This window comes from Schistocerca americana, chromosome 11 (assembly GCF_021461395.2).
Source record: "Schistocerca americana isolate TAMUIC-IGC-003095 chromosome 11, iqSchAmer2.1, whole genome shotgun sequence".
NCBI lineage: Eukaryota > Metazoa > Arthropoda > Insecta > Orthoptera > Acrididae > Schistocerca > Schistocerca americana.
Genome location: NC_060129.1, coordinates 113953112 through 113980875, shown reverse-complemented (window position 1 = coordinate 113980875; position 27764 = coordinate 113953112). Strand labels below are relative to the sequence as shown.

Here is a 27764-nt window from a genome sequence, read left to right as displayed (position 1 = left end):
CTTCAGGACTCTGGCTATCTTGCTCGTTGTAGCACCGCAAAAAGGAAGCCGCGCTAAGTGTTGGTCCTCTTCTTGTATGTGGCCGGCATCGTGTCTTACTTTCTTGGACAATACTGATTTAATTTCACCGGCAGAATAACCATTCCTCTTGAAAACAGTCGTCAAATGGTTGATCTCGGGACCGAGGTGGTCCTTGTCGGAAATAGTCTCTGTGTTTCACATTGAAAAGCAACAGTTTTCCAATAAAACATGAGTTAAACATAGACAGTTTCAGTTTTCCTACAGTGTTTACTTTTAAACAACAGACAGGAGGATAAGTATTTCGAACACAAACGTCCGATAGATTCTACATCTACAGCTACATCTACATCCATACTCCGCAAGCCACCTGACGGTGTGTGGCGGAGGGTACCTTGAGTACCTCAATCGGTTCTCCTATTCCAGTCTTGTATTGTTCGTGGAAAGAAGGATTGTCGGTATGCTTCTGTGTGGGCTCTAATCTCTGATTTTATCCTCATGGTCTCTTCGCGAGATATACGTAGGAGGGAGGAATATACTGCTTGACTCTTCGGTGGAGGTATGTTCTCGAAACTTTAACAAAAGCCCGTTCCGAGCTACTGAGCGTCTCTCCTGCAGAGTCTTCCACTGGAGTTTATCTATCATCTCCGTAACGCTTCCGCGATTACTAAATGATCCTGTAACGAAGCGCGCTGCTCTCCGTTGGATCTTCTCTATCTCTTCTATCAACCCCATCTGGTACGGATCCCACACTGCTACATCTACATTGATGTATTCAAGCAGTGGGCGAACAAGCGTACTGTAACCTACTTCCTTTGTTTTCGGATTGCATTTCCTTAGGATTCTTCCAAAGAATCTCAGTCTGGCATCTGCTTTACCGACGATCATTCCATTTTAAATCACTCTTAATGCGTGCTCCCAGATAATTTATGGAATTAACTGCTTCCAGTTGCTGACCTGCTATTTTGTAGCTAAATGATAAGGGATCTATCTTTCTATGTATTCGCAGCACATTACACTTGTCTACACTGTCTACATTGAGACATTAGCCTTTTATATATCATCACTCAGTTTCTAAACAGTTCACCGCTTCTGGTTTTTAGGGAAATCTAACAAGTCACTGCTCACATACATTCAGAAAGCGATCGTTGTGAGTTAATGCCTGACAGGTATGCAACACACCTAACGTACAGGTAATACAGGTACGATATTAACCGATCTAAGCTGCTACAGAAACTACTGTTGCCTGCTCTTACTTATGATAGTTTACAGTAGTTTATAACTCTACTGTCTGTCCCGATAGCTGAGTGGTCAGCGTGACGGATTGCTGTCCTACGGGCCCGAGTTCGATTTCCGGCTGGGTCGGGGATTTTCTCCGCTCAGGGACTGGGTGTTGTGCTGTCTTCATCATCACTTCATCCCCATCCGGCGCGCAGGTCGCCCAATGTGGCGTCGAATGTAATAAGACCAGCACCGAGGCGGCAGGACCTGCCCCGTAAGGGACCTCCCGGCCAATGACGCCAAAACGGTCATTTCCATAAATCTACTCTGCACTATTTAACCCGAATCAATGTCTTAGCTAAACGCGGTTCCACCCTATACCAGTTTATGACTTTGTACAAAGCTAATTCGTAACATTCAGATGCGTGCGCTTAAACTGCTATGATGACGTCACATACACAACAGGTACTGCGCGACAAACACGTACAGACATGATCTATCCTTTGTGGTCACAACCACTGTTTATGCCATATTACTCTTGAAGTTATTAGTGATTCAGATCTGACGAAGTGCGGTAGCGTTCTCGCTTCCCACGCCCGGATTCCCGGGTTCGATTCCCGGCGGGGTCAGGGATTTTCTCTGCCTCGTGATGGCTGGGTGTTGTGTGCTGTCCTTAGGTTAGTTAGGTTTAAGTAGTTCTAAGTTCTAGGGGACTGATGACCATAGATGTTAAGTCCCATAGTGCTCAGAGCCAGCCAGATCTGAGGAAAGTTAAAAAAATGGTTCAAATGGCTCTGAGCACTGTGGGACTTAACATCTGAGGTCATCAGTCCCCTAGAACTTTAGAGAACTACTTAAACCTAACTAACCTAAGGACATCACACACTCCCATGCTCGAGGCAGGATTCGAACCTGCGACCGTAGCAGTCGCGCGGTTCCGGACTGAAGCGCTTAGAACCGCTCGACCACCGCGGGCGGCGACGAAAGTTCGACAGACAAGGGGATAGGCGTTCGCACATTACAAAATGTAGAAGAATACAAAGATTGGAAAACATCAAACGAATAACTGAGTGCGTTGGGTCCAAGTTCTTCTATGAGGTGACACAAGGAAGGACTTCGTGGCAGGCCCCATCAAACCACTAAGAACACTGATGACAAAGAAAAAAAAATCCCGTTCTCGAGCATAAATCGGCTCTTCGTGTGTATATGACGAGCGGTTATAGCATAGGAAGGCAAAGGAGCAGCAGTTGTATCGATAGGGGCGCCTGCAGCTATCGACCACTCGCCGTAACGCCCACGCGCTGGTACGGGTTCCCTGCCCGCGGCAAACTTGTGCTCCGCCGCTGCCCCACTAGTAACTGGAACACCGAAAAACCACGGCCGAACTTTGCCCGTTGTACTGGCAGTCTACCGACACGCTGAAGCACTATTACCGGACTCTATTTCGCCCTGAGGGAGTCGCGTTTAACGTCTCCTGCTCACGAGGCACAAAAATTGCGAAATTACGACGAAGAAAACTTAGCAAACACTGCATTTTCAGCTGAGTCTTAATAATGGTAACTGCAATCCAACGCTACAACGAGACGTAAACTCCATCCACAGCCCGTGAAGACCCAAGGTACCGACCGACCGTCATGTCATCCTCACCCCACATGCGTCAGCGCATACGGATACGGAGGGGCATGTAGTCTGATTTCCCGGCCGTATGTCAGTTTACGAGACCACAGCCGCTACATCTCAGTCAAGTGACTCCTCAGTTTGTCTCACAAGGGCTGAGTGCAGCCCGCTTGCCAACAGCGCTCGGCAGACAAGACGGTCACCCATCCAAGTGCCAGCCCAGCCCCACAGCGCTTAATTTCGGTGATAGACGGGAAACAGTGTTACCACTCCGACAATGCCGTCAGCTAAATCTATACAACTCTGTTAGATTTCATCAGGTTAATCCTAAATTCAGTACTGAATTAAGGAATGCATCGTTAGCAAAGAGACAAAGATGCCGTTGAGATCAGAACGTGCGACAATAGCTTTAACAACGGCTGTCTCAGCGATGTATGGGAACGGACACACTATGTTGAGAAGCCAGCTGATTAACCCACCACCTGTCGCAACCAACATCGGTGCCGATGTTACTCCGCCACAGACATCGCTGTAGGGTCTGGTAGGTTCCGTGACTTCCTGACGCATCCTCCTGCATTTCGCTGCCGTCTTCTGGCGTTATGGAGCTTCCGGCGTTTTCACTAGATATGTAGAGGAAGAGCTCCAAATTTGGAATAGGGGTAATAATATGATTTTTCGCCTTGTAGGTGCTGTACGACGATAAGCTGTTCAAAAACTACTCTCATGCTCATAAATTAAGGATAATTGCAGAATGTGGTGCCAAACAACGTGGCACTACACAAAACGGGCGCTAATAGCAGAGGCACATAGGGAAGACACACTACACAGATCTGTAAGTCCACGGTATTGGTCATAAGTAGAGAAAGCCGTCGCGAAACACACAAAACACCACTGTTTCCTGCGCATGTACTCCGAAATCAATATGCCGGCCGGAGTGGCAGAGCGGTTCTAGGCGCTCCAGTCTGGAACCGCGCGGCCGCTACGGTCACAGGTTCGAATCCTGCCTCGGGCATGGATGTGTGTGATGTCCTTAGGTTAGTTAGGTTTACGTAGTTCTAAGTTCTAGGGGACTGAAGACCTCAGATGTTAAGTCCCATAGTGCTCAGAGACACCTGAATTTTGTAATTTAATTCTTTTATCATGTGACATAGATGTACATTCACTGAAATGTTAAATTACCTAATGATGTTCGAAGTGCCTAGTTATGCTTGTATATTTCTGTAGATTAAACACATCGCAAAATGTAATATATTTTTACGTATCCAAGCGATCTATAACGTCATAAATCACAATACAAAATATTTTAAACATAGCTGCACAACAGCAACGGGTTCACGTAATAAAATTATGAACAGCCGACCAGTTGCAATGGATAAAGAAATTCTTTACCTAGGTTTCGACAAATATAAATTTGTCTTCTTCAGAAGGTAACAATTTTACGTTAGTAAGGACTAATGTACCATCGCCGTTTTTACAATTGTCGGCATAGATCCATGTGTCAAAAATAAAATATAGCCCTAGAATTAGGGTTTGTCACGCTCTGCAAGATCCATGAGCTATTTTATATTAACGTGACAAACCCTAATTCCAGGACTATATTTTATTTTTGACACATGGATCTATGCCGACAATTGTAAAAACGGCGATGGTACATTAGTCCTTACTAATGTAAAATTGTTACCTTCAGAAGAAGACAAATTTATATTTGTCGAAACCTAGGTAAAGAATTTCTTTATCCATTGCAACTGGTCGACTGTTTATAATTTTATTACAATACGAAATGTTGCTGATGTCGCATACTTCCACTTGGCAATATGTCAATTTTTACGCACGCACAAAAGAGCGCACACACACACACACACACACACACACACACACACACACACACACACATACATACACACACACACACACACACACACACACACACACATACACGCGCGCACACAAACAGTAGCGCCACAAGACAACCAAAGATGAGCATGTAAGAAGTTATCGATAGTGAATTTGAATTACGAATGGGTGAGGAAGTCCCACTAAACTGCTCTGTAGTTTGACAAGGTGAGAGGAAAATCCAAGGCAGAGTTTAAAGCAAAGATCACCATCTCTATGGCTCTGAGCACTATGGGACTTAACTACTGAGGTCATCAGTCCCCTAGAACTTAGAACTACTTAAACCTAACTAACCTAAGGACATCACACACATCCATGCCCGAGGCAGGATTCGAACCTGCGACCGTAGCGGTCACGCGGTTCCAAACTGACGCGCTTAGAACCGCACGGCCACACCGGCCGGCACCATCTCTATGTATAACATCACTTGCTAATTTAATTTCAACAGCTTCTCTAATAGCATTGATCAAATAGCTATAGTCTCCGTCTTGCGATATTCCATAGGATAACCAGTGCCAAGATAATGTTCTGCAGTGTTGTAAGAGCGTATGCCGCTTATGCTCACTACATCGGTCGTCCACCGCCCTCATAGTCTGACCAATAAATGATTCGCCACAACTTATAGGAATAGCACAGACACCCGCCTTACACAAATCAAGATCATCCTTTGCAGATCCTAAAATCCCCCTAATTTTTGATGGTGGTCGAAAAACGCACTTCACATCATACACACATCAAAAAAAGCTTGGCCTCACCCCGGTTCGCATAGCTCCTGGAGACAGACGTTAACTCTGCATATTGTGTCACAGACACAGTCCCTTTGACTTTTCAGAGATGTCACTAAACCCGCCCAAAGATGTAAACAACCATGCATGAGCAGCGCCTATTACACGGAGAGGGTCCGACAGCCGATCACTTCCAGTCATTCCACCAGGAAGGAGGTACACGGCTCGTGTTGTCTGTAGTTCAACCGTGCCTAGACGGTCAAAACCGCGGTTCGATCGGGTCCCCTTTGTTACTTCGTCCAGGCGTCTCGGACTGAACCGAAGCGGTGTTGCTCGGACATGCAGGCGATACAAAGAGGGACACGAACTGTCGATGACATGCCTCGCTCAGGCCGCCCGAGGGCTACTACTGCAGTGGATGTCCGTTATACGAGGTGTGGCTAGAAAAAAACCGGACTAGTAATGGTGAAACAATAAAACGAATGCAATAAGGCTGAAAGTCGCGTGGCCTGTCATGTGACTCTCGCTCCGACTACTGCTCGAGTTTCATCTGCCTCCTGCACTCAGTCTGCCCGTGGCGTCTGTTTTAAGTAGTTGACGTTTTGTCTGTGCGTCGGAAAATGTTGAGTGTACAGAAAGAACAGCGTGTTAACATCAGTTTTGTTTCAAACTAGGAAAATCTGCAAGTGAAACGTTTGTAATGTTACAACAAGTGTACGGCGATGATTGTTTATCGCGAACACAAGTGTTTGAGTGGTTTAAACGATTTAAAGATGGCCGCGAAGACACCACTGGCAGACCATTGTCAGCAAAAACTGATGCAAACATTGAAAAATCGGTAAACTTGTTCGACAAGATCGCCGTTTAACAATCAGAGCAGTGTCTGAGTTAACAGGAGTTGACAAGGAAAGTGTTTGGCAGATTCTTCATGAAAGTTTCAACATGAACAAAGTGTGTTCAAAAATGGTTCCAAAGTGTCTCACTATTGAACAGAAGGAACGCCGAAGAATGATTTGTTCTGACATCCTGGAAAACATTGAAAGTGATCCCACCTTCTTACAAAATGTTATTACTTGCGATGAATCGTGGTTTTTTACTTACGATCCCGAAACTAAACGCCAATCGATGCATTGGAAAACTCCTGGTTCTCCACGACAAAAAAAAGCACGAATGTCAAAATCGAAATTCAAGGCAATGATGATTGTTTTTTTTTTTTGACATCAAAGGGATTGTGCACATTGATTGGGTACCAGAGGGACAAACAGTGAATCAGCATTACTACATTAGCGTCCTGACTACCCTACGTGAGCGAGTACGGAGAAAACGGAACGATTTGTGGAGAAAAAAGTCATGGATCCTTCACCAAGACAATGCCCCAGCCCACAGTGCGTAGTCAGTGAAGACGTTTTTGGCAAAACACAACATTCCCATCTTAGATCATCCACCCTACTCACCTGATTTGGCCCCCTGTGACTTTTTTCTTTTCCCTAAAGTCAAGTCAGCTTTGAAAGGAACTAGATTTGAGACTGTTGAAGCAGTAAAAGAAAAAGCGACGGAAGTAATGTATGGACTTACCGAAAATGATCTGCAGCATTGCTATGAACAGTGGAAAATTCGTATGGAGCGGTGTAGAGACCGAGGAGGAGAGTACATTGAAGGAGATAACATGAAATTGTAAATAATTGTAAATAAATGTTTATTCCAGCATCAGTCCGGTTTTTTCTAGCCGCACCTCGTATATGGATTATGGCTCGGAGGAACCCTCATAGCAACGCCACCATGTTGAATAATGCTTTTTGTGCAGCTACAGGAAGTCGTGTTAAAGACTCAAACTGTGTCCAATAGGCTGCATGATGCGCAACTTCACTCCCGACGTCCATCGCGAGGTCCATCTTTGCAACTACGACACCGTGCAGCGCGGTACAGATGGGTCCGATAACATTCCACTCAGGATCGGGATCACGTTCTCTTCACCGATAAGTGTCGCATGAGCCTTTAATTGCAGGCCGAAGTGGCCGAGCGGTTCTAGGCGCTACAGTCTGGAACCGCGCGACCGCTACGGTCGCAGGTTGGAATCCTGCCTCGGGCATGGATGTGTATGATGTCCTTAGCTTAGTTAGGTTTAAGTAGTTCTAAGTTCTAAGGGACTGATGATCTCAGAAGTTAAGTCCCATAGTGCTCAGAGCCATTTGAACCATTTTTTTGCCTTTAATTAGTTCTAGGGGATGGAGATGGAGGAGATCCCGACAGAGGGAGATGAGACGCATTCCAACAGGCAGGAGGGAGATGTTCCTCACCTGCAAAGAGGACAGGGTACATGGGATGGTGAGGGAATCAGCGAACGGCGTTTGCATAAGAAACCAGGAGTTAGCTTCATTATATTTGTAGAGGGAGGAAACCCCGCTTCTGTGAGGAGACTGTCAATAGGACTAGTGTAAAGGCATTAAAACCCAGACGCAACCCACAATGGTGAACAGGATCAAGTACACTCCTGGAAATGGAAAAAAGAACACATTGACACCGGTGTGTCAGACCCACCATACTTGCTCCGGACACTGCGAGAGGGCTGTACAAGCAATGATCACACGCACGGTACAGCGGACACACCAGGAACCGCGGTGTTGGCCGTCGAATGGCGCTAGCTGCGCAGCATTTGTGCACCGCCGCCGTCAGTGTCAGCCAGTTTGCCGTGGCATACGGAGCTCCATCGCAGTCTTTAACACTGGTAGCATGCCGCGACAGCGTGGACGTGAACCGTATGTGCAGTTGACGGACTTTGAGCGAGGGCGTATAGTGGGCATGCGGGAGGCCGGGTGGACGTACCGCCGAATTGCTCAACACGTGGGGCGTGAGGTCTCCACAGTACATCGATGTTGTCGCCAGTGGTCGGCGGAAGGTGCACGTGCCCGTCGACCTGGGACCGGACCGCAGCGACGCACGGATGCACGCCAAGACCGTAGGATCCTACGCAGTGCCGTAGGGGACCGCACCGCCACTTCCCAGCAAATTAGGGACACTGTTGCTCCTGGGGTATCGGCGAGGACCATTCGCAACCGTCTCCATGAAGCTGGGCTCCGGTCCCGCACACCGTTAGGCCGTCTTCCGCTCACGCCCCAACATCGTGCAGCCCGCCTCCAGTGGTGTCGCGACAGGCGTGAATGAAGGGACGAATGGTGACATGTCGTCTTCAGCGATGAGAGTCGCTTCTGCCTTGGTGCCAGTGATGGTCGTATGCGTGTTTGGCGCCGTGCACGTGAGCGCCACAATCAGGACTGCATACGACCGAGGCACACAGGGCCAACACCCGGCATCATGGTGTGGGGAGCGATCTCCTACACTGGCCGTACACCACTGGTGATCGTCGAGGGGACACTGAATAGTGCACGGTACATCCAAACCGTCATCGAACCCATCGTTCTACCATTCCTAGACCGGCAAGGGAACTTGCTGTTCCAACAGGACAGTGCACGTCCGCATGTATCCCGTGCCACCCAACGTGCTCTAGAAGGTGTAAGTCAACTACCCTGGCCAGCAAGATCTCCGGATCTGTCCCCCATTGAGCATGTTTGGGACTGGATGAAGCGTCGTCTCACGCGGTCTGCACGTCCAGCACGAACGCTGGTCCAACTGAGGCGCCAGGTGGAAATGGCATGGCAAGCCGTTCCACAGGACTACATCCAGCATCTCTACGATCGTCTCCATGGGAGAATAGCAGCCTGCATTGCTGCGAAAGGTGGATGTACACTGTACTAGTGCCGACATTGTGCATGCTCTGTTGCCTGTGTCTATGTGCCTGTGGTTCTGTCAGTGTGATCATGTGATGTATCTGACCCCAGGAATGCGTCAATAAAGTTTCCCCTTCCTGGGACAATGAATTCACGGTGTTCTTATTTCAATTTCCAGGAGTGTATTTTCAGAGCAGAAAAAGCTGGTTGCCTAAATAAAGTTCTGGGTCAGGGTATACTAAGAACTGACGACAAAAATGCATAACGCGCATTTTGGAGGGAGAAAATTGGAAGTCATGGGAGACAGCCCACACAGAGGTCCATTGGATGTGCCTCAGAGCTGGCACTCAGCAGACGCTACTGTGTGGGAGCTGCAACAGATGCAAAAATCATCGACATACAACTTTAATTAGACAATCGTCGGAGACGTGTTTGGAGGCAAGCCGGTCAGGCTGAACGCCTTGGACACACTGTCCAGCGAGTGCAGCAAGGAGGAGGTTCCCTGCTGTTTTGGGGTGGCATTGTGTGGGGCCGACGTACGTCGCTGGTGGTCATGGAAGGCACCGTACCGGCTGTACGATACGTGAATGCCATCCTCCGACCGATAGTGCAAACATATCGGCTAGAATATTGGCGAGGCATTTCTCTTCATGGACGGACAATTCGTGCCCCCTCCCCCCCCCCCCACGTACATATTTTGTGAATGACTTCCTTCAGCATAACGACACCACTCGACTAGAATGGCCAACATGTTCTACAGACATGAACCCTATCGAACATGCCTGTTTATGGACGACATCAGCCACCAACCACTCTGGGGGATCTACGCCGAATCGTAGTTCGGGAGTGGGACAATGTGTGCCTTGATGAACTGGTTGGTGGATAGTGTGCCACGATGAACACAGACAAGCATCAATGCAAGAGGACGTGCTACTGGGTATTTGAGATACCGGTGTGTACAGCAATCTGGACCACCACCTCTGAAGGTCTCACTGTATGGTGGTACAACATGCAATGTGTGGTCTTCATAAGCAATAATAAGGGCGGAAATTATGTTTATATTGCTCTATTCCAATTTTCTGTACAGGTTGTGGAACTCTCAGAACCGAGGTGATGTATGTATTGCCGCAAAATACGACGGAACTCATGGGAAATGCTACCTGTGTCGTGATATAAGCCGCACTTGGGTATTATCATCACTCACCCGGTACCCGTTGGTCGATAGGGCAACCCACGTCAGATCTATCATACACTATGCTGAGGAAAGGTGACTTCGAGATGGGCGAACTCAGCTGGCAAACTCTCAAGGTCCGAAATGAGATGAACCAAGCTACGGAGTACATTTTCACGTTGAGCCAGATGGTGACAACTATCAGACTGTGTAACGACAACTGTACATATAATAATTTTTTTTCTTTATGAATTTAGATAAACTAATGTAAGCAATGTTTTGAACTTCTTTTTCGGTTCGTATCGTGATGTTAAAGAAACTGTGAGCAACTTTTGAAATGAATATTATTATTTATGTTAGATTTCAAATAATGTGGTAATCAAAGGAAAGTGTATTTAATGTTAAAACTATTGTAAGATGTGACAATTGTAATTTATACACTTGGTCCATACGTAGGTAATGCATTAGGATATGTGTAGTAGAAAACCTGTGGTGAATACCCTACCTGTAGGGGAGCGGGAAAAGGTGGAGGCAGGCGAGGCGGGAAAACGCACACTGGCGCGGTTCGACACAACGGGCTCAGTAACACAGTCGGAGGCGAGCAACAGTCGGGCATCGTTCGGAAGTACACGTACTGTACCGAGGCGGCTACCCAGAAAAAGTGGATTCCATTGAGCCTCGGAATGAACCGATTCCGACGACTACTTGGCATGGCTATATTCTGAGGCACAAAGTTGGAAAGATAACGACGCTAAGAAGAAGGAAAGTGCCGCCGTGCTTGCATGTGTGCTGTGCTTCTCGCTATCTCGCTGCCCGCCATCCGCCGCACCGACTTGCACAGGTCAAACATTTATTTCATCTTTAGAAGTGTATCTGTGTGGACCAGTGTCGAAAATGTTTCTGACTGTTCAATAATAACGTGACTTTTACCAGCATTGCCTTAGCCGTGACTTATCCTGATCACTGACCTAGACAGGATCCTTACCTCGTATTGTGCAACCCGAGTATCCTGAACTGAAAGTTTAATGTTAGTGTTAATGAAAATTATCAGCAGATTAATCTATGCCGTAAAGGAGTCTAAAGTCCTGTGTGTTATTGAGAATATTGGTAAAGAACAAAAGCATGACTAAATTGGAAGAGAGTTTTTTGGATTGAGTTAGCGATGTTATTTTATTAATTTGAGACAGAAATAATGACAGTTAAATTATTCAGAAGTGAGACAAAAGAGTGGTTATCCATAGATTGCTAAATTTGAGTGTAAATTTGCCTTCAGTACTTAATAGTTTCAGTATAACGACCATAACAGTTTCAGGGCTCCCCCCCCCTTCTCTTGTCCATTCTTTCAAACCTTGAAATGTATTGATCAGATTTGACCAGTAAAGCTAAGTCTATATTAATCCTAAGTGTATTAGTGTTTTTCCATCATTAATAGTGATATTGTGTGTGTACTTTCAAGATTGTCGATGCTAGGGCAATCTATGGCCGATTTCAGTCTGCTCAACATACAAAATGCAGTTCGTAGTAATCATTGCTGTGTGGTGTTGTGTAAATTTAGCTCGTCCAAATTAGTACAAAAAGAGAAAACTTTAGTTCAGTGGATTTTTTTTTTTTTTGGTTCCAAACTTTGCCATATAACGCAACGTTACTACGTGTAGTTATGCTTGTACATGCACCCACTTGTACAAGGAAAAACTCACTCATTGCCTAAGTAGGCTGGCGACCGAATTATTAATTATAGGTAGCATCTACTGTGTGTACTTCTTGTCCATGCCAACGAGTAGTTATACTTTACATTTGCTTGATGCACCACTGTAGCTATTGACTGAGTATAAGTCCGATATTGCTTCTATTAGGTACACGCGGTCAACTAATGTACTAAAATCCTTGTTTATAAGGCGAAGCCCGTGAACTTATTACAGTACAGGCTTTATAGAGCTAACGTACGTCAGAGTAGGGCGGTAGCGTTACAAGGTGATGCAAAACCTTTTTTGATGTACGTATTGCCTCAAAATACGACGGAACTCATGGGAAATGCTACCTGTGTCGTGATACAAGCCGCACTTGGGTATTATTATGACTCACTCACCCGGTACCCGTTGGTCGATAGTGCAACCCACGTCAGATCTAGCATACACTATATCCATGCTGAGGAAAGGTGACTTCGAGATGGGCGAATTCAGCTGGCAAACTCTCAAGGTCCGAAATGAGATGAACCAAGATACGGAGTACATTTTCACGTTGAGCCAGATGGTGACAACTATCAGACTGGAGTTACAATTCAGCGTCAGTAAGCTTCCTGCATCTGGTATTTCGCAACGTACCAACCACCTTCTTCCTGAGCGACATATCAAGGAAGGGAAGGTAACCACCGCTTTCTACCTCCATCGTGAAGCAAATATTCGGGTGGAATGGATTCAGGTGTTGTAAAAAGCCGGTAAATTCTCACTGCCACGAGGCCAAACAACAAAAGCATCTTCATTTGTGTGGCCACATTGTCCGTAGTTGCTTTCCGGTTCTCGAGGGTGTTTTCGTTCTGTCGTTGCAACCACAAAAAATGCGTGTTTTTTTTTCACCAGCCGCGTTTCGCTTATTGAGATAAAGCATCGTCAGTGCTCTAGAATTAAGTTATTTACATTTTGATTTGTTTTTAGATCGAAAAATATTTCAGTAACAATATGTTCGTTTTTACTTAGTAAGTAAGTAAAATAAAATTATCTACATTTTGATTTGGTTTGAGATCGAAAAATAGTTCGCTAACAATATGATGGTTTCTACTTACTAGTAAAGATAGAAAAAGTCTCGAATTAAGTTATTTACATTTTGATTTGTTTTAATGGATCAAATGGCTCTAAGCAGTATAGGACTTAACATCTGAGGTCATCAGTCCCCTAGACTTAGAACTACCTAAACCTAACTAACCTAAGGGCATCACAGACATCCATGCCCGAGGCAGGATTCGAACCTGCGACTGTAGCAGCCGCGTGGTTCCGGAATGAAGCGCCTAGAACCGCTCGGCCACAGCGACCGGCGATTTGTTTTACGATCGAAAAACAGTTCGGTAACAATGTGTTGGTTTCTACGTAGTAAGTACGTAAAACTGAATTACTTACATTTTGATTTTCTTTAAGAACGGAAAATAGTTCGCTAACAATATCTTGGTTTCTACTTTCTAGTAAAGACTGAAAAACAGTTCGGTTGCAACATGTTGGTTTTTACCCAGTGAGGAAAAACCAGCATATTGTTATCGAACTGTTTTTCAATTTTGAAACAAATGCTGGCCGGTGTGGCCGTGCGGTTAAAGGCGCTTCAGTCTGGAACCGCGTGACCGCTACGGTCGCAGGTTCGAATCCTGCTTCGGGCATGGATGTGTGTGATGTCCTTAGGTTAGTTAGGTTTAAGTAGTTCTAAGTTCTAGGGGACTGATGACCACAGAAATTAAGTCCCATAGTGCTCAGAGCCATTTGAACCATTTTTTTTGAAACATATCAAAATGTAAATAACTTAATGACAGACCACTGATGATGCTTTTACCCCAATAAAGAAAACGCGTGCGGTTAAAAAAAAGGATATTTTGTAGTTGCAACGACGTAACTAAAATATCCTGAAGAACAAAAGTATCCTCTACATATCTGAGAAAGAAGTCAGCAGCTGTCGAAAACGACACGCGACCGCGTCCCCGGAAGTTTTTCGAACAGACGGGACCCTGTTTCGCAAGATCTCTGTTTCCGGAATCTTAACAATCATTGCTTGACGTATGGGAAATTAGCACAATGTACTCGCATTCGGGAGGACGACGGTTCAAACCCGCGTCCGGCCATCCTGATTTCCCTAAAAAGCCTCGGGCAAATGCCGGGATGGTTCCTTCTAAAGGGTACGGCCGACTTCCTTCCCTAATTCGATGGGGCCGATGACCTCGCTGTTTTGTCCCCTTCCCCCAAATCAACCAACCAACGCCGGCCGGTGTGGCCGAGCGGTTCTAGGCCCTTCAGTCCGGAACCGCGCTGCTGCTAGGGTCACAGGTTCAATATTGCCTCGGGCATGGATGTGTGTGATGTCCTTAGGTTAGTTAGGTTTAAGTAGTTCTAAGTCTAGGGGACTAATTACCTCAGATGTTAAGTCCCTGCCGGCCGGTGTGGCCGAGCGGTTCTAGGCGGTTCAGTCTGGAACCGCGCGACCGCTACGGTCGCAGGTTGGAATCATACCTCGGGCATGGATGTGTGTGATGTCCTTAGGTTAGTTAGGTTTAATTCTAGGTGACTGATGACATCAGATGTTAAGTCCCATAGTGCTCAGAGCCATTTGAACCATTTTTTTCCCAACCAACCAACCAAAGTATGCGATAGAAGAGAATGTTAAACCTTTCATAATTATTCTACTTAAAAAAAAATATTAAAAAAATAAAATCGGAAGTAACAAATTTCAGTTTTTTTGTCATTCATTCGATGACTAGTTTCCGGCCGGGAGCCATTTTAGAATTATCGTAACAGAATCAAAAATGTTATTTGCGAACTTGCAAAAACCATGTCAAAAACGTGCACGCGAACAGCGGAAACAGATATTTTTGACACGGTTTCTAAATTTTAGGAAGTATCATTTTTTTACTATGTTAATATGGTTTGAAAATAGGTTCAAATGGCTCTGAGCACTATGGGACTTAACTTCTGAGGTCATCAGTCCCCTGGAACTTCAAACTACTTAAACCTAACTAACCTAAGGACATCACACACATGCATGCCCGAGGCAGGATTCGAACCTGCGACCGTAGCGGTCGCGTAGTTCCATACTGTAGCGCCTAGAACCGCTTGGCCACCTCGGCCGGCTGAAAATAGGTCCCGGCCCATAACTAGTCATCGAATGCATGACAAAAAAACAAACAAAAAATTGAGAATTTTGTAACTCTGGACCGGTTTCTTCGTTGTACTGATTAACAGAAGTTGTCCGCCCACAGCTATCCCAGTATGCTGGAAGTTGGTATTTTCGCTCTATTTCGCGGGAAGTTGCCCTGGGAGCTGGGAGGCAGAGAGACGGAAGGAAACTTGCCCGAGATGGCATCAGAAGGAAGCCGAAAGCAGAAATCCGGAAGGAGAAATCGAAACGGCCTCGGTCGACGCCGGCGGAACCTCCGCCCGCGCCTTCAATAGCGTTGTTTACCACCGGCGGGTCCCGCGCCCCGACGCCGGAGCGGGCAAACAGGGTAATTTGCGTTCCGCCCCATCAGAGATTACGTCCCGGGGGAGGGGGCAGGGGGGGGGGAGAGATGAGGGGTGGGTGGAGATTTGCGGGGGCGGAGGAGCTAAGAGGCGTGGGGTGCGGGTGCTGTAGCAAGGGGAGGTACGGCCAATGGAGTACAGTGCCGGGGGCGTGTCTGCTGGGTTACTAGGTCACAGCCGAGAAAAGGGGGCGTGGTCACGGGGGCTGGTGGTGCCTAAAAGCCACGCCCACTACTGTGGGTACGAGCGCAGGTGGGCGGTGCCGGGGAATCCCCCCGAATGAAAGAGGGGGCGTGGTCTACACTCGTACAGTGGCAAGGCGGGGACAGGAGAAGCGGTGTTTTTTTTTAAGCATTTTCGCAGAACGGATTCTAGGAATTTCCGGCCTGAATGAACTTTGACTGGCGCCTCTAGGTGATGGATGGCCGTCGTTAGCGTAGTATTTTGTGGTTCCCCTGGAGAAAAAGCCCCATCGGTGCGTCCTCTTATTACTACCGCGGCTGTTGAATAACAGGCATTAGGTAATTATCAGAAGCCTCACAACTTCCTACCACCCCCGACCAATTAGTTGAAGAATCGACCTCCCATGTGGAAAATGTATTCAAACGTCTGATTACATTACAAATGAGTTATAGTTAGTTTCATGTTCCATGGATCATTTCGCACGGTAACTCATAATGATGTGGAACGACTCGCTTGCAAATTGCAAATTAATTTGTAAATACGGTTCATGCTGAGCATTTCTAAGTTCTTATAAGTTATATAGATGTGAATCAGTAGTTCCTAGCTTTTGCAGCTTCCAATAACATAAATTGTTCTATGGAACAGACGTAGCTGTCAAGGAGAAACTTTCTCAGTCTGTTTTCGATTTTGCCTTTTTCTGCCTGTCAGACATTTTATATCACTGATAAGTTATCAGAAATTTTTGTCGCATATGAAGAATGCTGCGACAAAAATTGCTCACACCTTCTTGTGCTCAAGACAACCTTAATATAAAGTAATGGCAGGCATTTTTCCTTCTGCTATTGCAATTATGTACATGGTCGTTCCTTTTGAACTCTAGTGGGTTAGCCGGTCGGTGTGGCCGTGCGGTTCGAGGCGCTTCAGTCTGTAACCGCGTGACCGCTACGGTCGCAGGTTCGAATCCTGCCTCGGGCATGAATCTGTATGATGTCCTTAGGTTAGTTATGTTTAAGTAGGTCAAGAGGAGTGGGTTACTTACAATAAACTTGATGAGCGAAAAAATATACTCTGAAGCTGTAGTCTGAATGCCAAACTTCTTAAACATAATTACGTTTACAAGATGGTCGTGGGTGATCACCACATATCGTTACACACGTTTTTGAGCAATGAACACGTGCCTGAAGATCATTGTTTTTCTTTACTTTACTCAAGGGACGATCTGTCATATATATACACTCCTGGAAATGGAAAAAAGAACACATTGACACCGGTGTGTCAGACCCACCATACTTGCTCCGGACACTGCGAAAGGGCTGTACAAGCAATGATCACACGCACGGCACAGCGGACACACCAGGAACCGCGGTGTTGGCCGTCGAATGGCGCTAGCTGCGCAGCATTTGTGCACCGCCGCCGTCAGTGTCAGCCAGTTTGCCGTGGCATACGGAGCTCCATCGCAGTCTTTAACACTGGTAGCATGCCGCGACAGCGTGGACGTGAACCGTATGTGCAGTTGACGGACTTTGAGCGAGGGCGTATAGTGGGCATGCGGGAGGCCGGGTGGACGTACCGCCGAATTGCTCAACACGTGGGGCGGACCGCAGCGACGCACGGATGCACGCCAAGACCGTAGGATCCTACGCAGTGCCGTAGGGGACCGCACCGCCACTTCCCAGCAAATTAGGGACACTGTTGCTCCTGGGGTATCGGCGAGGACCATTCGCAACCGTCTCCATGAAGCTGGGCTACGGTCCCGCACACCGTTAGGCCGTCTTCCGCTCACGCCCCAACATCGTGCAGCCCGCCTCCAGTGGTGTCGCGACAGGCGTGAATGGAGGGACGAATGGAGACGTGTCGTCTTCAGCGATGAGAGTCGCTTCTGCCTTGGTGCCAATGATGGTCGTATGCGTGTTTGGCGCCGTGCAGGTGAGCGCCACAATCAGGACTGCATACGACCGAGGCACACAGGGCCAACACCCGGCATCATGGTGTGGGGAGCGATCTCCTACACTGGCCGTACACCACTGGTGATCGTCGAGGGGACACTGAATAGTGCACGGTACATCCAAACCGTCATCGAACCCATCGTTCTACCATTCCTAGACCGGCAAGGGAACTTGCTGTTCCAACAGGACAATGCACGTCCGCATGTATCCCGTGCCACCCAACGTGCTCTAGAAGGTGTAAGTCAACTACCCTGGCCAGCAAGATCTCCGGATCTGTCCCACATTGAGCATGTTTGGGACTGGATGAAGCGTCGTCTCACGCGGTCTGCACATCTAGCACGAACGCTGGTCCAACTGAGGCGCCAGGTGGAAATGGCATGGCAAGCCGTTCCACAGGACTACATCCAGCATCTCTACGATCGTCTCCATGGGAGAATAGCAGCCTGCATTGCTGCGAAAGGTGGATATACACTGTACTAGTGCCGACATTGTGCATGCTCTGTTGCCTGTGTCTATGTGCCTGTGGTTCTGTCAGTGTGATCATGTGATGTATCTGACCCCAGGAATGTGTCAATAAAGTTTCCCCTTCCTGGGACAATTAATTCACGGTGTTCTTATTTCAATTTCCAGGAGTGTATATATATTCTCTGTCGTTCGGTTCATTTTCAAAGATGTTTTCTCTCCATTCCCTCGACTATCGTTATCTCAACGGCAACGCATATTCCAAATACTGTTATTATTTTATCCCAAAGACAACACTTATTCTAAATACTGTCATTATGTAAAACTTTGAAATAGCGAAAGTTTCGCACGGGTCCTCGACTACTCAGAATAAGCAATTACAATGGTACTGACAAGTCGAAAGAATGCAATAATTAAGGCTCCGAAACGTAAATTGTGCTCCTGTGTTGACTTCACTGAATTTCTATGAACTATTTCTGTTAAACCAAGCTGCGCTGGAAAAAAGTCTTTCATCGAAACCAGTCGGTTACTGAATAAAGCTGAAGCTTACGCTGTTACATGACGTCGTTTGTTAAATTTATCATAGCTGCGGAGTGCAACCGACAGAAAATATTTGGCAGCCGTTACACTTCACACATTTCTAACATTCAATTGGAAACGCAGTAGCTCTCAGAAATGATTTGATGCGGAAAAGAAAAGAGTTGTGGAACTACGCATTCTCTTTGCAAAGTATGTATCAATCTGGCGTATCCATTTGCACACTACTGGAATTTTCACGGATTACACAGGACAAAAAACAGATGTTGTTAGGGGGAATTAGGATGGAGAAAGAGAAAAATGTATGTACTGTGTTAGTGGTATGTTTAACCTTGTGTACGTATTGTCCGCAGGTGTGACCCATATGATATTGACCAAAAGTCTGAAAGTGCAGTAGTGGATTCCTAATAGACGTACAGCCCATGGCGAAAATGGAAATCTTTTGAAGAGTTTTACGGGACAGTGAAGCCACAGCAAATACAACTGTGGCAGATAGCTGAGGCTGGAGCAGGCATTAAAGTACAACATGCTCGTCTTGTTCAACCGCTGAACTCTAAAGGAGAACATGCGATCGCCGATGGGTACAATGTAGGTCGAGAAAGGGCGCACTGTCTTACCTTGTTGCTGTCCTTGCTCCGCAGGTACTTGGCGATGGTCTGCACCTGTAAAAGACAAACGAATCGGTTATGTCGAGTGAGAGCAGAGAAAAGGAACTGACGGCAGCACATAACTTTAAATAGGGGATGATAATTATTGAACTTATGAATGGTGGGCTCCATGTGGTTTCCAAGTCGTCCAGCGACTGTGAACCATAAAATTACCAAATATGCGGCAACCAGTCGCAAAATCATGTTTTATTTACCTTAATTTTATCCATTGTTTTTCAGTGTTTCGTCCGCGACTGTTTTACTTTCGCAAAATAAAGAACAAACCGCCTACAGTCACAACTTTTGAAGAAAACAAAGTGTTGAAACAACTGAAACACAAACTCAATGAACATGATGCTCTTGTTGATAAATCAGATAAAGGGAACTCCACAGCCATCCTTTACAAAAATGATTACATTACTAAAACTCTTAATTTTTTCTCAGAAAATAACATTACTGAACTGAACCATGATCCAACCACTAAGTTTCAGAAAAAGTTGAAGAAAATGCTTAACCAATGTAACTTCCTCTTGTCTGATAAACAAATAAAAAGTTGCACATTAATGAATCCCACTGCCCCCAAACTCAGAGCACAGCCAAAGATCCATAAACAGAACTCTACGATTAGACTAATTCTTAACTCCAAGAACACACCTGCATATAAACTTTCACAGTTGTTAAATAATATCCTCAGAGAATTTTACACTTTTGAAACCACATACACAATAAAAAATGCACATGAGTTAACAACACTCATCAAAGATGTAAAAATCCCCGGAGAAGCTAGATCTGCCTCATTTGACATTATCAACCTGTTCACAAATAAACCTATTAAAGAGACAATTGAAATTATTAGAAAAAATTCCATCACACGCAAAAAATTAACCATATCAGAGACTATAGAGTTGGTAGATCTACTTGAACTAGTACTGTGCCACAACTACTTTTCATTTAATAATAAAATCTATCAACAGAACGAAGGCTTAGCTATGGGTAGCTGCATGTCAAGTTTCCTAGCTGACATTTTCATCAACCACCTACAGAATAAGTTCTTCAAAAGAGAAAATAAACTTGCTCAAAAAATTGTGTATTACAAGAGATATGTACATGACACTTATTTGATGGCACTAAAGATGAAGAACTCCTCACATCATTCAACTCACTCCACAATAAAATAAAGTTCACAATTGTGAATGAACAACAAGAACATAACTTGTACATTTACCGAAAGCCAATCTACACTGACATCACACTACATGAATCTTCATACCATCCGAACACACATAAGTATGCTGCATTTAGATCAATGTTGAACAGGGCACATACATTACCTTTAAAACCCAAAGCACTAACACAAGACATAGATACTATCAAAACAATTGCAGTAAATAGTGGTTACTCTGTAAAATCAATTGATAAACTATCTAGAAAAATTCAGACCAACATCACTCACAAAAACACAGAAAAGAAAACTACCGACACAAAACAAATCTTCACAAGTATTCCATACTTAGGCACAGTACCACAAAAAATAGCTAACTTATTAAAAAAAACCAATATTAAAATATATTTCTCCACAAACAGCAAACTTGGATACCACTTACCTCACACAGCGAACACAAACAAGTCAATAACAACACAACACAGTGGAATATATAAATTACGATGTAACAGTTGCCCTGCATTTTACATAGGAAAAATTGGAAGAACCTTCCACACACGGTATAAAGAACACACGGACGCCTTTCGGCTAAACCATTTTGAAAAATCTACAATAGCTAACCACATGTATAAACACAGACCTGACGACATCCACAACAGCCTAACTGTACTTCACACAGAACCCAACAGTAAAACACTTAATCTACTAGAACAGTTAGAATTAGAAATAAAGAAAAATATTCCGAAAACTTGTTGAATGAACAAACAGAGTTTAACAGCCACAATTTTTTCTACACCTTTAAAAGTTTATTTTTTTCCTGAGGAATCAAATCTATAATAGTACAAACAGCTGACAACCTACAACATGGTGCCAAATAATTATTTTAATAATACTTGCGTACTAATAATACTATATTCTGTGAAACAAGAAAATCGATTATACACTCCTGGAAATGGAAAAAAGAACACATTGATACCGGTGTGTCAGACCCACCATACTTGCTCCGAACACTGCGAGAGGGCTGTACAAGCAATGATCACACGCACGGCACAGCGGACTCACCAGAAACCGCGGTGTTGGCCGTCGAATGGCGCTAGCTGCGCAGCATTTGTGCACCGCCGCCGTCAGTGTCAGCCAGTTTGCCGTGGCATACGGAGCTCCATCGCAGTCTTTTAACACTGGTAGCATGCCGCGACAGCGTGGACGTGAACCGTATGTGCAGTTGACGGACTTTGAGCGAGGGCGTATAGTGGGCATGCGGGAGGCCGGGTGGACGTACCGCCCAATTGCTCAACACGTGGGGCGTGAGGTCTCCACAGTACATCGATGTTGTCGCCAGTGGTCGGCGGAAGGTGCACGTGCCCGTCGACCTGGGACCGGACCGCAGCGACGCACGGATGCACGCCAAGACCGTAGGATCCTACGCAGTGCCGTAGGGGACCGCACCGCCACTTCCCAGCAAATTAGGGACACTGTTGCTCCTGGGGTATCGGCGAGGACCATTCGCAACCGTCTCCATGAAGCTGGGCTACGGTCCCGCACACCATTAGGCCGTCTTCCGCTCACGCCCCAACATCGTGCAGCCCGCCTCCAGTGGTGTCACGACAGGCGTGAATGGAGGGACGAATGGAGACGTGTCGTCTTCAGCGATGAGAGTCGCTTCTGCCTTGGTGCCAATGATGGTCGTATGCGTGTTTGGCGCCGTGCAGGTGAGCGCCACAATCAGGACTGCATACGACCGAGGCACACAGTGCCAACACCCGGCATCATGGTGTGGGGAGCGATCTCCTACACTGGCCGTACACCACTGGTGATCGTCGAGGGGACACTGAATAGTGCACGGTACATCCAAACCGTCATCGAACCCATCGTTCTACCATTCCTAGACCGGCAAGGGAACTTGCTGTTCCAACAGGACAATGCACGTCCGCATGTATCCCGTGCCACCCAACGTGCTCTAGAAGGTGTAAGTCAACTACCCTGGCCAGCAAGATCTCCGGATCTGTCCCCCATTGAGCATGTTTGGGACTGGATGAAGCGTCGTCTCACGCGGTCTGCGCGTCCAGCACGAACGCTGGTCCAACTGAGGCGCCAGGTGGAAATGGCATGGCAAGCCGTTCCACAGGACTACATCCAGCATCTCTACGATCGTCTCCATGGGAGAATAGCAGCCTGCATTGCTGCGAAAGGTGGATATACACTGTACTAGTGCCGACATTGTGCATGCTCTGTTGCCTGTGTCTATGTGCCTGTGGTTCTGTCAGTGTGATCATGTGATGTATCTGACCCCAGGAACGTGCCAATAAAGTTTCCCCTTCCTGGGACAATGAATTCAAGGTGTTCTTATTTCAATTTCCAGGAGTGTATTTAGAGGTAGAACATCTGTATGAACGAGAATCTTTTGCATGTTTACGTTCTGCTACTACAATGTGCGAAAAAGTGTGTGACTATGTATATATCCCAGTATGTACCGCAAAATTAAAGATGTACATTGTGAATACTAACTGCACAACAGAAGCAGACATTATACAATGTTAAACTGTAAGTTATTTTCATATTATTGACGTTGTTAAACTTATAACTACAATATACCATGTTGTAACACATAAATGTAATATCAAAAGGCAAACAACTAAAAACCCTTATGTAAATCACTAAAAATTAACTTTTGCTCTTGGATAAAAATATGATAAATAATTAAAAATATTTTTAAAAAATTTTTAAAATTTTTTAGGTGGTGTGCTTTTCATCTATGTTTGTTTCTTTTTACTAATTTGTACTATCGCCTTTTGGCGTATATAACTGTACCATGTGGTTGACAAAATCTTTGTCAAAAGTCAATCATAATACCAAACCGTAAAACTGTGTTTGTATCCATCTAGCGTACAGTAAATGACATATCCACTTCATGTAAATATTTTAGTATTATACCATTATATTTTACCTTACTTTGTATGTCATTTTTTCTTCTCATTTTTATTTCAGCTGTGTCTTTTCGCATAGAGGGCGGGTTTGCTTTACAGCGCCCCCTTATGGTATGGTTTCTCGTTGTTGTTGTTGTTGTTGTGGTCTTCAGTCCTGAGACTGGTTTGATGCAGCTCTCCATGCTACTCTATCCTGTGCAAGCTTCTTCATCTCCCAGTACCCACTGCAACCTACATCCTTCTGAATCTGCTTAGTGTATTCATCTCTTGGTCTCCCTCTACGATTTTTACCCTCCACGCTGCCCTCCAATACTAAATTGGTAATCCCCTGATGCCTCAGAACATGTCCTACCAACCGATCCCTTCTTCTAGTCAAGTTGTGCCACAAACTCTTCTTCTCCCCAATTCTATTCAATACTTCATCATTAGTTACGTGATATACCCATCTAATCTTCAGCACTCTTCTGTAGCAACACATTTCGAAAGCTTCTATTCTCTTCTTGTCCAAACTATTTATTGTTCACGTTTCACTTCCATGCGTGGCTACACTCCATACAAATACTTTCAGAAACGACTTCCTGACACTTAAATCAACACTCGATGTTAACAAATTTCTCTTCTTCAGAAACGCTTTCCTTGCCATTGCCAGTCTACATTTTATATCCTCTCTACTTCGACCATCACCAGTTATTTTGCTCCCCAAATAGCAAAAATCCTTTACTACTTTAAGTGTCTCATTTCCTAATCTAATTCCCTCAGCATCACCCGACTTAATTTGACTACATTCCATTATCCTCGTTTCGCTTTTGTTCATGTTCATCTTATACCATCCTTTCAAGACAATGTCCATTCCGTTCAACTGCTCTACCATGTCCTTTGCTGTCTCTGACAGAATTACAATGTCATCGGCGAACCGCAAAGTTTTTATTTCTTCTTCATGGATTTTAATTCCTACTCCATATTCTTCTTTTGTTTCCTTTACTGCTTGCTCAGTATAGAGATTGAATAACATCGGGGATAGGCTAGAACCCTGTCTCACTCCCTTCCCAACCACTGCTTCCCTTGCATGCCCCTCCACCCTTATAACTGCCATCTGGTTTCTGTACAAATTGTAAATAGCCTTTTGCTCCCTGTATTTTACCCCTGCCACCTTCAGAATTTGAAAGAGAGTATTCCAATCAACATTGTCATTGACTCTCTATATACTCCTTCCACAAATGCTAGAAACGTAGGTTTGCCTTTCCTTAATCTTTCTTCTAAGGTAAGTATTGCCTCACGTGTTCCAACATTTCTACGGAATCCATACTGATCTTCCCCGAGGTCGGCTTCTACCAGTTTTTCCATTCGTCTGTAAAGAATTCGCGTTAGTATTTTGCAGCTGTGACTTATTAAACTGATAGTTCGGTAATTTTCACATCTGTCAACACCTACTTTCTTTGGGATCGGAATTATTATATTGTTCTTGAAGTCTGAGGGTATTTCGCCTGTATCATACATCTTACTCACCAGATGGCAGAGTTTCGTCAGGGCTGGCTCTCCCAAGGCTGTCAGTAGTTCTAATGGAATGTTGTCTACTCCCAGGGCCTTGTTTCGACTCAGGTCTCTCAGTGCTCTGTCAAACTCTTCACCAGTATCATATCTCCCATCTACATCATCTTCATCTACATCCTCTTCCATTTCCATAATATTGTCCTCAAGTACATCGCCCTTGTATAGACACTCTATATACTCCTTCCACCTTTGTGCTTTCCCTTCTTTGCTTAGAACTGGGTTTCCGTCAAAGCTCTTGATATTCATGCAAGTGGTTCTCCTTTTGCCAAAGGTCTCTTTAATTTTCCTGTAATCAGTATGTATCTTACCCCTCGTGAGATAAGCCTCTAATTTTAATTATTGACCTATATGAAATCAAACCGTAACTTCAAAACGGTAGGGATTAGGACGTTCAAACTGTACGATTGGCCGCGGAGCATGATGGAAATTAGTATGCTCATGCATGGTTTGGTTTGGCGACGAAGCGCACTTTCATTTGGATGGGTTCTTCAATGAGGAAAACTGGCGCATTTGGGGGACTGAGAATTCGCATTTCGCGATCGAGAAGTCTCTTCAACCTCAACGGGTGATTGTGTGGTGTGCAGTGTCCAGTCACGGAATAATCGGTGGGATGTTCCTCTATGGCACGGTGACTACCGAACGGTACGTGAAGGTATTGGGAAGATGATTCAAGTCGGGATGTGAAAGTAGGGGTGCATTGACTAATGCTCTCTTTAAGCTATTAATTTCTTTATCTGCCTTTTGGTGCCATATCCAGACGGTATTTTTACTTTTCAGTGAACACAGACGTCGCGTGGATGATAGCCCCACGATGATAAATCTTTTGTAAAAATTACAAAAAAAAATGGCTCTGAGCACAATGGGACTCAACTGCTGAGGTCATAAGTCCCCTAGAACTGAGAACTACTTAAACCTAACTAACCTAAGGACATCACACACATCCATGCCCGAGGCAGGATTCGAACCTGCGACCGTAGCGGTCGCTCGGTTCCAGACTGTAGCGCCTAGAACCGCTCGACCACTCTGGCCGGCTAAAAATTACAAAGCCCTATAAATGCCCTCAGTTGTCTTTTTGTTGTGGCAGTTGCACATTCGGCTATGGCCGCGATTTTATCTGGGTCGGTGCGGATCCCGTCGGCAGAGATGAAATGCCCATACACATTTGATGTCTTCGCGTCCGAATTGTGATTTTTCTAGGTTGACGGTTCCCCCAGCCTCTGAAAAGACGTAAAAAAGTCTGTTGAGGACCCAGTTATGTTCCCCCCAGGACTTTTCAGCGATTAAAATGTCATCGACATATATCGTAACTCGTGCTTTTAAATCATCGGGTAATATACCTGATCAATCCTCTGATGAACGCAGCAGACCATATGTTTAACCCGAGCGGAAGGCGGCGGAACTGGTAACATAAGAACGTAGTATAGTGCCTGCAGGACTGATCGAGGGCTATCTACAAAAAGCTCAATCGGAGATCGATCGATGATAATATTTTAACACCATGGAAGCGTTGGAGAAGCTCGTCCAGTTTTTCTGGCCTGTCCGTTTACGGCATTATTACAGTATTTATTTGACGGGAGTGTGACACAAAACGGACAGAACTATTCCGCTTTGGCAGCACGAGTAAGGGCGAACTGTACGAGCTTCGTGTCGTCTCGATAATACACTACTGGCCATTAAAATTGCTACACCACGAAGATGACGTGCTACAGACGTAAAATTTAACCGACAGGAAGAAGATGCTGTGATATGCATATGATTAGCTTTTCAGAGAATTACACACAAGGTTGGCGCCGGTGGCGACACCTACAACGTGCTGACATGAGGAAAGTTTCCAATTGATTTCTCATACACAAACAGCAGTTGACCGGCGTTGCCTGGTGAAACGTTGCTGTGATGCCTCGTGTAACGAGGAGAAATGCGGACCATCACGTTTCCCACTTTGATAAAGGTCGGATTGTAGCCTACCGCGATTGCGGTTTATCGTATCGCTACATTGCTGCTCGCGTAGGTCGAGATCCAATGACTGTTAGCAGAATATGGAATCGGTGGGTTCGGGAGGGTAATACGGAACGCCGTGCTGGATCCCGACGGCCTCGTATCACTAGCAGTCGAGATGACAGGCATCTTATCCGCACGGCTGTAACGCATCGTGCAGTCCCGTCTCGATCATGAGTCAACAGATGGGGACGTTTGCAAGACAACAACCATCTGCACGAACAGTTCGACGACGTTTGCATCAGCACGGACTATCAGCTTGGAGACCGTGGCTGCGGTTACCCTTGACGCTGCATCACAGACAGGAGCGCCGGCAATGGTGTACTCGACGACGAACCTGGGAGCACGAATGGCAAAACTTCATTTTTTCGGATGAATCCAGGTTCTGTTTACAGCGTCACGATGGTCGCATCCGTGTTTGGCGACATCGCGGTGAACGCACATTGGAAACGTGTATTCGTCATCGCCATACTGGCGTATCACCAGGTGTGACGGTATGGGGTGCCATCGGTTACACGTCTCGGTCACCTCTTGTTCACATTGACGGCTCTTTGAACAGTGGACGTTATATTTCAGATGTGTTACGACCCGTGGCTCTACCCTCCATTCGATGCCTGCGAAACCCTACATTTCAGCAGGATAATGCTCGACCGCATGCTGCAGGTCCTGTACGGCCTTTCTGCATACATAAAATGTTCGACTGCTGCCCTGGCCAGCACATTCTCCAGATCTCTCACCAATTGAAGACGTCTGGTCAATGGTGGCCGAGCAACTGGC

At 45.6% G+C, this 27764-nt stretch overlaps 1 protein-coding gene across 1 annotated transcript in view; it reads right to left on the bottom strand.

Moving 5' to 3' along the window:
- LOC124553621 (growth factor receptor-bound protein 14-like) overlaps positions 1-27764 on the bottom strand; it is a 1033185-nt gene that overhangs the window by 296772 nt on the left and 708649 nt on the right. The window contains exon 8 of the mRNA XM_047127476.1: positions 19326-19370. Coding sequence (XP_046983432.1) covers positions 19326-19370 — 45 coding nt within the window. The remainder of the gene's footprint in view (positions 1-19325; positions 19371-27764) is intronic.